Genomic DNA, 14,546 nt, shown 5'->3' with positions numbered 1-14,546 from the left:
GCTCTTGCTACAAACATTGAGGCTGGATTCCCATGAAAACTCAAGACCAGTACTGCTTTTATCGATCTGTCAGCAGCATAAGGCGCAGTTTGGAAAGATGGTCTGCTACTTGAAACTGGCCGAAGTGGTCCCCTGTGTGTGGATTCTCAGGCTGCAGAATGCCATGCTTAGCAGCCAGAGTTTGTGCATGTACTTCGGAAGTCAAACCAGCAGGCCATGCATTTTGAATAATGGGCTACCACAAGGTTCTGTGTTTGCTCCGACACTCTTCAGTGAATACACCAGTGATATGCCTGAAATGATAGCGCAGAAGTTTGTGTATGCTGATGATTTGGCACTTGCAACTCAGGCCCATAGCTTTAAAGAACTTGAAGTGAACCTTACATCTGACCATAAGATCATGGAGGAGTACTTCCAGAAGTGGAAGCAGAGACCAAATCTGAGCAAATCAGTAGTCGCTACTTTCCACCTTGACAATAGAATCACACAAATGCTCTAACTGTGGAGTTGTGTGGCAAAACTGTGCGTTATGACCCAAAGCTAACATATCTTGGTGTCATCCTTGACCGTAGACTGACCTTTCATGATCACCTCAAGAAAGTAGCCTCTAACACGAAGACTCGCTTCAACATTATTCAAAAGTTAGTGGGAACAAGCTGTGGATCAACTGCCTCGGTGTTACAAACATCAGTCTTGGCCCTAGTGTACTATTTGCAGAGTACTGTGCACTGGTGTAGACAAGAATCTGATTAATCCAACTTGTGGCTTGGCAGCTAAATCAGAACATGCGAATCATCACAGGAACTTTTAAAATCAACGTCTCTACCATGGCTTTCTGTATTAGCTTGAGGTTTGATGTTTGCTATCTACCGAGATATAGCCACAGGATGAGAACTTAAATGTGCCAAAGAGTAGTCAGAACTTCCCATCCAGTAGGTTATGGGTAACATACCCCAACAATGCCTGAAATTGCAAAATTTATTGACCACACATGACCACCTTACTGACCCAACAAGCTGCCCTCTTGGTTTTAACCTGCCACGCAGACGTTGTACCACATTGAACTGCATCTGAACAAACCATGGAAGATGCAGCTACTTGATGCACAGGTGGAAAATCAGACTCCCCTTTGTATGACTGAGGTGAGAACATCCAAACCATCGAACATCACACATCTTTACTTTGCCAACCCCATAGTTCACATCCTTTTACAGCCCTTTCACAGTATTCAATGCTCAGTGGTTTGAGCATTGGCCTGCTAAACCCAGGGTTGTGAGTTCAATCCTCGAGGGGGCCATTTAGGGATCTGAGGCAAAAATCTGTCTGGGGATTGGTCCTGCTTTGAGCAGGGGGTTGGACTAGATGACCTCCTGAGGTCCCTTCCAACCCTGATATTCTATGATTCTGTGAAAAGGTTGGTCTTGCCATTTTCTATTCCCCTGGAGATGGCAACAGCCAGTGATGATTTATTTATGTACGTTCCAGGTGTAGTCAGTGTGTCAGGTGTACCTATATGAAATGGTGGAGGCAGTAGTAGGCTCTGCTTGGTAAAGTTGTGTTGGTGATATGAGGACCTGTGGTTAACTTTGAGTTGCGTGACGGAGTTGTGGTTATATGTTTTGCACCTTCTGTGTGTGAGCAAAGGGAAGAGCTGCTTGTGAGTCTTCAGGATCTACTGTGCATCAATTTAATGTATAGTTGTGTAAATTATGTAATTAGTAGGGCACAGGTGTTTTAATAGAAAGAGTGCTTTCATATCCAGCTTGCTACTGACAGTTATCTGTGCATTTATTATCTGCATATATTCCAGGTAAAGTGAGTGTGGTCGATGTCAGGTGTAGTTTGTTGTTAAATTGTATAGTAAATTGCTTAACCACATTTTGGTTCCTTATGAAATATAGTCAAGAGATGAAATAACCAATGTTAGTCAGGTTTACTGGTGTAAGCCAATAATGATATAGTACAGGAAAAGGATTCTATACAATACCAGATTTCGGGAAGTCGTCTCATGTAGTATTGATGCATTTACCTTACGCAGAAGGTGTATGTGATGGGACCCCTGAGTACAACCTGGAACTGTGGGACTGCTATGCACCCGTAACTCTCCAGCCTGAGTTCTTTCGCGGTGCTTTGCTAGTGACAAGCAGCAAACCCCTCCAGGTGCTGTTATTACTCAGCCATCACCATGCAGAGGCACACCCAGCTAAGCTGCATGAATGTTCTCCAAGCTGTTCATGAACTATGCACAGGGAAACATCAGCAAATCTCCCAAGCCACTAACCTTGCATCCAGGGGTGCTGGAACAATTTACATATTGGGGTTACTGAGATCCATTGAACCAAACTGTAAATCCTGTATATGATGGAAACCACTTCAAGTCAGGGTATTTGGCCAGCACCCCTAGTTCCAGCACCTATGCTTGCACCCCAGAAATATACCATTTTACGTTGCTCAAGACCTTCTCTTTAACAGTGCAAACTCGTTAATTAGTTCGCCACTTCGTCAAAGGAAAGTAGATGTTCACTAGCCTTTGTAAACTGAGCAGATTCCCCAAGCACTTTAGACAAACTCACTGGTAAGGATAAAACATTAAAAGAAGTTTATTAACTACAGAAAGATACAGGAGTACTTGTGGCACCTTAGAGACTAACAAATGTATTAGAGCATAAGCTTTCATGGACTACAGCCCACTTCTTCTGATGCATATAGAGTGGAATAAATATTGAGGAGATACATATACACACATACAGAGAGCATAAACAGGTGGGAGTTGTCTTACCAACTCTGAGAGGCCAGTTAAGTAAGAGGAAAAAAAATCTTTTGAAGTGATAATCAAGATAGCCCAGTACAGACAGTTTGATAAGAAGTGTGAGAATACTTACAAGGGGAGATAGATTCAATGTTTGTAATGGCTCAGCCATTCCCAGTCCTTATTCAATCCTGAGTTGATTGTGTCTAGTTTGCATATCAATTCCAGCTCAGCAGTCTCTCGTTGGAGTCTGTTTTTGAAGTTTTTCTGTTGTAAGATAGCCACCCGCAGGTCTGACATAGAATGACCAGACAGGTTAAAGTGTTCTCCCACTGGTTTTTGAGTATTATGATTCCTGATGTCAGATTTGTGTCCATTAATTCTTTTGCGTAGAGACTGTCCGGTTTGGCCAATGTACATGGCAGAGGGGCATTGCTGGCACATGATGGCATATATCACATTGATAGATGTACAAAAAGATAGATTTCAAGTGATTATAAGTGGTAGGCATAAAGGTTAGAGATAGTTACCTTTAGAAAAGAAAAAGTAAACATGAATTCTAAATCCTAAACTTTTAGACTAAGCGAGAGTTGAATCAAACCGTTTCCCTCATCCTACTGAATGTAGCAGGTAGGTTATATGTTTATACACAGGCTGAATTTTCTTCTCAGTTCACAGTCTTTTGTCTTCGCAGTGTTCTTGTTGTCTTCAGCGTAAATGGAGAGAGGTGGTCTCATGATGCCACTGTCCCTTATTTTATACCCTCACTCCATGTGCCTGGAGAAATACTGCCTCAGACATGTACTGGGGGGCCTAGCTGAGTCACAGAGTTGAGCAATCCTTGTGTGCTGCTTGCACAACTAAGTCATAGAGTTTAGGATTATATGGGGAATATAAGAAAGGGCACTAAGCATCCATATCCACTATTTCTAGCCAGATATATTCAAGAACCTTTACAGGACTACGAAGTGTTCATAAAAGATCCCCCTTCTGTGAGGTCTCACTCAGACCAACCTTTGGCTAGTTGCTTAATTCAAGGAATGTGTCTTTCTGCCTTTCATTGCTCATCTTAAGCACTATAAAATAGATGTGGTGTTTGTCCAATGTGGCTTTTGGATGAAAGGTTTTGAAGTCTTTCTCTTGGTTTTCCTTCATTCACACCCTTCATGGTTATCATGGAAGCACTCAGTCTCATACAAGGACTGAATCCTTCGGGTATTTCTTCTGCTCTGTGACCTATTACAATTGGGCCCTATGTACTGTGATATTGCTTACCACTCAGGGTGTTGCCCATATCGCAGTCACATGACACTCAGTCCACTTAGCTATTGGAGATGACCGAGTTCAGAAGACCATATTGCTGCTTGTTTCCCCACAAAAGTATCATTGCCCATGCATCTTTCTCAGACCAGCTGAATCTAGTTATGCTTTAGCTGCTAAAGAGCCCTTTACAGTTAAGCGGTTTGTCTCTATGTAGGTGCTTATAAAATGTTTCCAAGTAATCTGCTAACCTTTACTTCAATAAACTGATGTATTGAACTCCATTGCTAATTATAAAGTATTTTTTCCACACCGCATATCCATACTTGTGGTTCTTCTTTGAATCCTCTCCAACATCTTTTTTTGAAGTGTGGACACCAGAACTGGATACAGTTTTTCCCATAATGGTCTCACCGATACCACATATTGGGATTACTACCTTTCTTATAAACTATCCTATTTATACATCCAGTGATCATGTTAGCTCATTTTGACACATTGCTATGTTAGGAATTCATGTTCAATTGATTACTGTGACCTCAAGTCCTCTTCAGTACTGCTTTCTAGAATACAGGCTGCCATCCTGTAAGCATGGCATGTAATCTGTGTCCCTAAGTGTATGACTTTGTTTGATTGTATTTAAAATGTAGTTTGATTGTATCCATCATAATGGTGATCCAAATCACTTGGTAATATGTTGTCCCCATTGGTATTTATCACCCCACCAATCTTTGTTTTATCTGCAAGCTTTACTGGCAATGAGTTTATATTTTCTTCCAGGTAATTGATAAAAACAGAGTAACATTGAGCTGAGAACCAATCCCTGCAGGACCCCTGTAAGAACACTACCACATAGCAATTCTATTTTGAGATCTATCTGTTCATTTTTATTTTATTTAAAATGAGTCACTGATTTTTCTATAGCACTAATTTATTAAACAGAATGTGACACATTACAAAATCAGATTTCTATAAGGTGGTATAGTATAGTATTACTTGAAATGGTGAAATAAGTAAAATCTGAAAAAAGTTTGCTGTCTTGTGCCACTATTCTAAATTGTTTATCATCTGTCTTAAACATATTTTAAGTTCTTGTATATTTATTTATTTACAGATGGTAATAGTGGCTGGAGATGTCCTGCTTGTCAAAATGCTTCAACACAAGTTCCTACTACTTATACCTGTTTTTGTGGTGAGTGTATTTCATATTTACAGTTGGTATTCCTTAATTAATAAGTTCTAATACTGTTGAAGAATCTTTCCTTACATCCCCAAAAGCTCTCTTTCATGGCTACTTTGTTAATGATATTGGAAGATAACCACCTGACTTGTGTGACGTTTGATTCCTATATAAAAATTATGTATAACAAATATTTAGATAAATGTTAAAATAAAACCTTTATTAGGAATGTTTTGGAATCAGTATTGATATGAAGACATTTAGTAGGAAAAAAATAATCTAGAAAACTGCTAGCATACCTTGTTCTAAGATACAGGTAATTACAGCTATTGTAGGCCTTTCCCTACATATGTTATATTGGTGCAACTTTTCTAACGTGTGAATTTAAACCAATATAGTTAAACCAATTCAGACTCCTGTTTGGACGCTCTTATTTTGGTATAAGAGTGGCTTTATTGGTTTAGGTTAAGTTGATTGGAAATGGGATTAAATTAAACTGAAATAAGTGTTCACACAGGGGCTTGCACTAGTTTTTAATTGTCAGTTTAAGAAAAGATTTAAGTTAAACAGGTGCAAATTTCCTGTGTAGATCCAGAGCCTAGATCTCTACTTTACCATTTGTAGGCTCATGCACAGAACAGTGCAGAATCATGAGATAAATGAATTAACTGCATACCTTTAGATGTCTTACCAGTATTCTGACCACTGATTCATATTTTTGAGACTTACACTAAATTTCCAAACTTCTGAGCAGCTTCAGTCAGCTTCCACTTCTTAAAATCAGCCTGTCTTGGAAAAGTTGCCTCCTATTTTCTAAAAAACTTGGAATATCACCTCACTAAAAGTGACACCTCAAAGTCCAAGATGGTCCCTCCCTCATCACTCTCAGTATGTTTACTTTAAAGTTCATTTTTGTATTGAAGTATACAACGGGGCTGTTTCTGCATCTGATTTTTTGTTTTGTCTTGCTTTTTAGGTAAGGTAAACAACCCTGAATGGAATAGAAATGAAATTCCACATAGCTGTGGAGAGCTTTGTAGAAAAAGAAGACCAGGTCAGGACTGTCCCCACTCTTGTAATATGTAAGTAAGAGTGTTTCAGAATGTTTTGTAGTGATCTACAAGCATTTGTGAAAGCTGTGGAAACAGATATTTGGGTATTTGTATTTTTCTTTCAATTTGTCGGTCACTTACTTCTTAAAACCACGGTTTTGATGGCTATTTCGTGAATGAACAAAAGATTTGTATGAAATTGATTATTATGGAATGTGGTTTTCTTTACCAGTATGGAAAAAGTTTCAGGCTTTCAGTGACTAATGCCAGGTACTATTTGTTAGACGTTTTTCAGGTTCCTTTAGGAAAGTGTAAAAATTTAAACTTTTTTTCAATGTCTTTAATTCTGAGCATAAAATATATTACTTTTTATACATCACTGGATCAAGTATATTTTTCAGGAGAAGCGTGGAAATTAGTACAGTGGCACTTATTGTTCCTCTTCACTCTGTTTTATAGAGAGGGGAAATAATAAATGCATTTTCAGTTCTGATCTCATTGTAAAAGAAATAAAATTACAGTGTAACCAGATATAACAAATGTAGAAATTTTTAGAAATTTTAATCTTTATATAAAGGCTTGTGCTTATGGCTGAAAATTTTGGATTTTAAGTATAACAGCCCATCTTTCATAGAACTGATATGTTTTTTGTATTGGGAATGAAAAATTTTTAGGATTGGTTAGTTTTTGGGCCAGTCTACTGAAATAATATCTTTTAAATTTAGGTATTGCCACCAAGATCAAAGATTGTGCACCCTGTTTTATTAAAAAAAACAAACTACACTTAAAAATGTTGACCATTGTGTGCCCCTTTACTGTTGTAAAGATAAACGTGGTAGGTAAATCTATAATTTCCCCACTTTCTAAAACTGCTTTGAAAAAGGCATTTTCTAGCTTAGTAATACAATGATCAGTAGTAGCTGCAGGTTTGTTTCCCCTTAAAGAGAGGAAAGATGGTCAGTGGGTCAGGTGCTGGACTGGACATCAAGAGACCTAGGTTCTAGTCTCACCTTGGCCACTAACTTGCTGTGCGGCTTCTCAAACAGAAGTTATGGGCTTCATGCAGAATTTACTGTGTGGAGTTCTATGGCCTGTTATTCAGGAGGTCAAACTAGATCATAATGCTTCGTTCTGGCCTTAAAATGTATGAAAGTATCTATTGTCTCTTGCAATTTAGTGTGCTATAGGGATATTGTCAAGTTGAATTAAATCTTTTTTTATATTGACTGACTTTAAAATGTTCTCCCAGAACAACCCTTAAATAGTATTTCCTAAAACTTCTTTTTTAAAAAGTAAGGATATTTAAAAGGGTCATTTGGGCAGGCCCAGAATGCCTGCTGCTTTTTTAGTTTGAGCTTTGCTGCTTCTGCTACTAGTAGATCTGCTCTGGCTGAGCCCAAGGAAAGGCATGCACCATCATCAAAACAGTCATATTGCTACATTTAGCAGCATCTTATGAATAAAGTAAATACGTTGATTAAATACATTTTTCTTTAGTCTGTCTTAGTTGTGGTAATCTTAAGGGTTACTTATAACAATAGTGAGTGCAAAACATCAGATGGAAATGTGATTTTCCAAATGCATGATATCCCTTTAAGTGACCTTGCAAGTAAAACTAAAATAAATTTCAAATAACATCAAGAACTAAAAATACATTAAATATTTCTGTTATATATAACATTATTATGTTCATAGTTTGCTTGTATTTATTTGAGAACACATGGCTAAAACTCCTCCCCATCCCCCAATATCCATATATGTCAATACAGATGTAATATGAGTTCTTCTCAGAAGATGGAAAGGAAACCAGTTAAAAGCATTGTGGTATTTCTGTATAATGGGAACTGATCCAGCTTGAACACATTAGTTTCAAAAACTTTCAGAGAAACACATAATGGGGAAGAAGAGAATAAAACCAAATGTGCACCCAGTGTCGCCTCAAATATTTAAAACTTGTTAGTGGTTGTCTGTCTAATATTGTTTGTTTTTCTTGTCTTTTTAGATTGTAAATTTCTGGGTCAAGGATTTTTCTTTCTACGTGTTTGTATGGTTCCGGGCACAGTGGATCCCTAATCCTTATTCGGGCATTTAAAGTAGAAGTAATACATAATAAAAACAAGGAAAATTACTATATTTTTATATAGAAATGCAAACTAAGTAGCTTTGTTTAGGTTTTCATTATTAAATCAAATATCTTCCCCACCTTTTTAGCAGTGTATACCTAGTTTTGTACAAATTCATACATTTGTAAGACCAGAAGGGACCATTATGATCATCTAGCCTGACTTGCTGCATAGTACAGGTCATATGAATTACTGGGTGGAATTCTACATCAAGCTCATATCCTGTAGTTGAGGACACCATGTACTGTGGACACCAGGACTGGACATATCATTCCAGTAATGGTCTCACCACAGTTGTGTGTACAGAGGTAGTATCCTCACTCTACTTCTTGATATTTCCCCTTCTTTATACATCCAAGGATTGTATTTAGCTCTCTTTAGCATTGCAGTGGGGAGTGCATGTTCAGTGGGTTATTTACCATAACCCTTAAATCACTTTTGAGTCCCTGCTTTCCAGGATACAGTTACCAATCTAATAAGTGTGACTTGCACTCTTTGTTCTTCACTGTATAGGGCCTTGTATTTTGGTGTATTAAAATACATGTTCCTTAAATGAACCCAATTTACCAAATAATGCAGGCTGCTTTAAGCCTTTTCTACATCTTAGTTGACAATTTTTTTTTAACATCTCACCTAGTACTGAACTTCTGTCATCTCTAGGATTTCTTTTATTCTTGATTTTTTTATATTTTTATATACAGTAACTCCTCACTTAATATCGTCCCGGTTAACGTTGTTTCTTTGTTATGTCGCTGATCTATTAGAGAACACTCTCGTTTAAAGTTGCTCAATGCTCCCTTATAACGTTGTTTGTCCACTGCTTGCAGGGAGAGCAGCCCGTTGGAGCCAGCTGGTGGGGGCTTGGAACCAGGGTGGACTGGCAGCCCCCCATCAGCTCCACTAAGTTCCCTGTGCAGCAGCCACCCAGCAGGCTATCAATTCCCAGGCAGTTCAGGTGTCCCTCCCCCCACTGCCATGTCCCGCTCCTAGCCTCTGCCTTGGAACTGCTCCCAGGAGCCTCCTGCTTGCTGTGCAGGGGGTGGAGGGGTGCTGATGTCAGGGTGTCCCCCTCCCCGTACCCCATCGCCACAGAGTGTGTGGGGGGGAAGGACACGACAGGGCTCAGGACGGAGGGAGCTTGTGAGCAGCAGCTGCTGTCTCGAGTTGCTGATCTACTTAAAAAGGCAGTGTACTTAGAGTGGAGTCAGTTTACTTAAAGGGGCAATGCGCGTGTGTCTCTCACTCAGACACACACACACACGATGTGTCTCTCTGTCTGTCTCTCTCACACACACGCGCATCCCCCCGGCATTGGGCCTGGTGACGTATTGCTTTTTAAATTATCAGTTTGTTTGAGCACGTTTTCTTAAGAACATAAGAAAGGCCGTACCGGGTCAGACCAAAGATCCATCTAGCCCAGTATCCTGTCTACTGACAGTGGCCAATTCCAGGTGCCCCAGAGGGAGTGAACCTAGCAGGCAATGATCAAGTGATATCTCTCTCCTGCCATCCATCTCCACCCTCCATCTTATTATCTATCCCCTTTTTAATGATTCCTAACATCCTGTTTGCTTTTTTGACTGCCGCTGCACACTGCGTGGACATTTTCAGAGAGCTATCCACGATGACTCCAAGATCTTTTTCCTGACTTGTTGTAGCTAAATTAGCCCCCATCATATTGTATGTATAGTTGGGGTTATTTTTTCCAATGTGCATTACTTTACATTTATCCACATTAAATTTCATTTGCCATTTTGTTGCCCAATCACTTAGTTTTGTGAGATCTTTTTGAAGTTCTTCACAGTCTGCTTTGGTCTTAACTATCTTTAGCAGTTTAGTATCATCGGCAAACTTTGCCACCTCACTGTTTACCTTTTTCTCCAGATCATTTTTGAATAAGTTGAATAGGATCGGTCCGAGGACTGACCCTTGGGGAACACCTCTCCATTCTGAGAATTTACCATTAATTCCTACCAGTTCTCAGTCCATGAAAGGACCTTCCCTTTTATCCCATGGCAGCTTAATTTACGTAAGAGCCTTTGGTGAGGGACCTTGTCAAAGGCTTTCTGGAAATCTAAGTACACTATGTCCACTGGATCCCCCTTGTCCACATGTTTGTTGACCCCTTCAAAGAACTCTAATAGATTAGTAAGACATGATATCCCTTTACAGAAACCATGTTGACTTTTGCCCAACAATTTATGTTCTTCTATGTGTCTGACAATTTTATTCTTTACTATTGTTTCGACTAATTTGCCTGGTACAGACGTTAGACTTACCGGTCTGTAATTGCCGGGATCACCTCTAGAGCCCTTTTTAAATATTGGCGTTACATTACCTAACTTCCAGTCATTGGGTACAGAAGCCGATTTAAAGGACAGGTTACAAACCTTAGTTAACAGTTCCGCAACTTCACATTTGAGTTCTTTCAGAACTCTTGGGTGAATGCCATCTGGTCCCTGTGACTTGTTAATGTTAAGTTTATCAATTAATTCCAAAACCTCCTCTCGTGACACTTCAATCTGTGACAGTTCCTCAGATTTGTCACCTACAAAAGCCAGCTCAGGTTTGGGAATCTCCCTAACATCCTCAGCCGTGAAGACTGAAGCAAAGAATCCATTTAGTTTCTCCGCAATGACTTTATCGTCTTTAAGCGCTCCTTTTGTATCTTGATCATCAAGGGGCCCCAAGGGGTTGTTTAGCAGGCTTCCTGCTTCCGATGTACTTAAAAAACATTTTGTTATTACCTTTGGAGTTTTTGGCTAGTTGTTCTTCAAACTCCTCTTTGGCTTTTCTTAGGATGATGTTAAAAAAAATTAGTGAACAGAGTTTGACCGTAGAAGTTTCTTGTTATCAGGGAATAACATACAGATTATCGAGGGTGCAAAGTTTGGTTTAAGATAAGGTGGCATGAGGAATACATAATCTGCAATATCCCCGATTGTGGTATTACATTCTTGCACTTAATTTGGCAGTGTTTATGCTCCTTTCTATTTGCCTCACTAGGATTTGACTTCCACTTTTTAAAGGAAGTCTCTTTCTCTCTCACTGCTTCTTTTACATGGTTGTTAAGCCATGGTGGCTCTTTTTTAGATCTTTTACTGTGTTTCTTAATTTGGGGTATACATTGAAGTTGGGCCTCTATTATGGTGTCTTTAAAAAGCGCCCATGCAGCTTGCAGGGATTTCACTTTAGTCACTGTACCGTTTAACTTCTGTTTAACTAACCCCCTCATTTTTGCATAGTTCCCCCTTTTGAAATTAAATGCCACAGTGTTGGGTTGTTGAGATGTTTTTCCCACCACTGGGATATTGAACGCTATTGTATTATGGTCACTATTTCCAAGCGGTCCTGCTATAGTTACCTCTTGGACCAGCTCCTGCGCTCCACTCAGGACTAAATCTAGAGTTGCCTCTCCCCTTGTGGGTTCCCATACCAGCTGCTCCATGAAGCAGTCATTTAAAGTATCGAGAAATTTTATCTCTGCATTTCGTCCTGAAGTGAAATGTTCCCAGTCAATGTGGGGATAATTGAAATCTCCCCCCCCCCCCTCCCCCCCCACACGACCTGTTCTGTCCTTCCGATATATTTTGTACCCCGGAATGATTGTGTCCCATTGCTTGCTCTCAGTCCACCAGGTTTCTGTGATGCCTATTATATCAATATCTTCCTTTATCACAAGGCACTCTAGTTCACCCATCTTATTATTTAGACTTCTAGCATTTGTGTACAAACACTTTAAAAACTTGTCACTGTTTATTTGTCTGTCCTTTTCTGATGTGTCAGATTCTTTTTTATGAAAGTGTTTATCATCTGATCTGGCCCCTACTTTATCATCTTCCATCCTCTGCTCCTGACTATAACCTGGAGATTCTCTATCATTAGACTCTCCCCTAAGAGAAGTCTCTGTCCGATCCACATGCTCCTCTGCAGCAGTCGGCTTTCCCCCATCTCCTAGTTTACAAACTGCTCTACAACCTTTTTAATGTTTAGTGCCAGCAGTCTGGTTCCACTTTGGTTTAGGTGGAGCCCATCCTTCCTGTATAGGCTCCCCCCATTCCAGAAGTTTCCCCAGTTCCTAATGAATGTAGACCCCTCCTCTCTACACCATTGTCTCATCCACGCATTGAGACTCTGAAGCTCTGCCTGCCTACCTGGCCCTGCGCATGGAACTGGGAGCATTTCTGAGAATGCCACCATAGAGATCCTAGATTTCAGTCTCTTCCCTAGCAGCCTAATTTTGGCCTCCAGGACGTCTCTCCTACCCTTCCCTATGTCATTGGTACCTACATGTACCACGACCACCGGCTCCTCCCCAGCACTACACGTAAGTCTGTCTAGATGCCTCGAGAGATCTGCAACCTTCGCACCAGGCAGGCAAGTCACCATACGGTTCTCCCGGTCATCACAAACCCAGCTATCTACATTTCTAATGATCGAATCTCCCAATACTAATACCTGCCTTTTCCTAGCAACCGGAGTTCCCTCCCCCGGAGAGGTAACCTCAGTGCGAGAGGCAACCCCAGCACCGTCTGGAAGGAGGGTCCCAACTATGGGAAGGTTTCCCTCTGCTCCCGTTGACTGCTCTGCTTCCCTGGGCCTTTCATCCTCCTCAACAGCGCAGGGGCTGTCTGACTGGAGGTGGGACAATTCTACAGTGTCCCGGAAAGCCTCATCAACATATCTTTCTGCCTCCCTTAGCTCCTCCAGTTCCGCCACCCTTGCCTCCAAAGTCCGTACGTGGTCTCTGAGGGCCAGGAGCTCCTTGCACCGAATGCACACATACGCCACCCGCCCACAGGGCAAGTAATCATACATGCTACACTCAGTGCAATAAACTGGATAGCCCCACTCTGCAGCTGGGCTTCTGCCTGCATTGTCTCCTAGTTAATGAAGGGGTTGTTTAAAGCAAGAAGTTTTGAATGTAGTTTGGTTTATAGGTTTTAAGGGGAAAAAAGGGTATAAGATAGAACCGGCAAGGGACACGTGCTCCCTTCCCGCTCTCCTTCGAAACTCCCTGTTAGCAGCCCCTGGTCGCAGAAGCTCCCTGGTCGCTTGTGCGCTGCTTTATAAAGCCCTGGCCTGGGTGAATGCCCCGCCCACTGATTAAGGCTCAGCCAATTACCTCTCTTCTAACATAGTCTCTGCTGGCGCCTCTTCTTTATTACCAGAAAAGAGCATGTCTGAGATAGGTATCTGCCCAACATCCTCTCCAGTGAAGAATGATGCAAAAAAGTCATTTAGCTTCTCAGCAATGACCTTCTCTTTACCTGAGAATCTCAGCTTTCATTTTAAAAAGTAAATTTCTAATCCCCATGTTTGTAGAGGAGAGCATGAGAATAATTAGAATGATTTGGGACATGGAAAAACTCTCATACGAAGAGAGTGAAAGGATTTGGGATTGTTTACCTTAGAAAGGAGACTAATAAGAGAGGACAAATGATAATATGTATAAAATAATAAATGATACAGAGAAGGTAGATCAGGATCTTCTGTTCTGTCCCTTTAAGAATAAGGGGACCTTTAATTAAATTAAAAGGTGGCAAATTCAAACCTGATTGAAGAAATACTTTTTTTACAGAGTACATTATTAGACTGTGGAACTTATTGCCATATGAAATTGTGAAGGCCAAGAAATTAAGCATATAGATGTCCAATCTCATTTTGAATCTTGATAATTTCTTGATCTCCATCTCTAATACCCCTTTCTCTAATATCCCTCTGTCTCTAATATCCCTTCAAAAATGTCACCTTTCATTACAACTCTGTATATTCTTGTTAACCATATAAATATCCAGTCTCTTTTTGAATCTTGCTAACAAGGATATATAGAGTTGTTGTAATGAAAGGTAACATATTTTGGAAGGGATATTAGACCTCATGCTTCAGGATTTAAATCAATCTAACTATGAGATATTAGAATGAGAGCTAATGTCGGGGGTAGACTATCTAATTTCTGCCTCCTGGGAGGTTCTTACACCTTCCTCTAAGACATCTGGCACTTGCCACTGTCAGAGATGGTACTGGTCTAGGTGGACCTTGAGTCTGATCAATTGTGGCCATTTCTCTCTTTCCTAATGTAATCACATGATGCTAGTAGCTGGGGCTTCAGGACCTCGAGCTGAAAACACTGATTATTGTTCTTACCAGCTTTGCCTGTTACTTTGGGGGATGCTCATTTG

The 14,546-nt window shown here is 40.4% G+C and overlaps 1 protein-coding gene across 11 annotated transcripts in view; it reads left to right on the top strand.

The window, feature by feature from the left end:
* Positions 1–14,546, top strand: part of NFX1 (nuclear transcription factor, X-box binding 1) — a 195,314-nt gene that overhangs the window by 41,087 nt on the left and 139,681 nt on the right. For all 11 annotated transcript variants that reach the window (XR_010598514.1, XR_006172450.2, XR_006172445.2 and 8 more), the window contains exons 4-5: positions 5,124–5,201; positions 6,166–6,271. Coding sequence is in view for 6 of the 11 variants with exons in the window: in XM_005312595.5 (XP_005312652.1) it covers positions 5,124–5,201; positions 6,166–6,271 (184 nt within the window). In the remaining 5 variants the exon portion in view is untranslated. The remainder of the gene's footprint in view (positions 1–5,123; positions 5,202–6,165; positions 6,272–14,546) is intronic.

Source organism: Chrysemys picta, chromosome 2 (genome assembly GCF_011386835.1).
Source record: "Chrysemys picta bellii isolate R12L10 chromosome 2, ASM1138683v2, whole genome shotgun sequence".
In the NCBI taxonomy this organism is placed as follows: Eukaryota; Metazoa; Chordata; order Testudines; family Emydidae; genus Chrysemys; species Chrysemys picta.
Note: the sequence above shows the minus strand (reverse complement) of the source record. Positions and strands in the feature narration are given on the sequence as shown.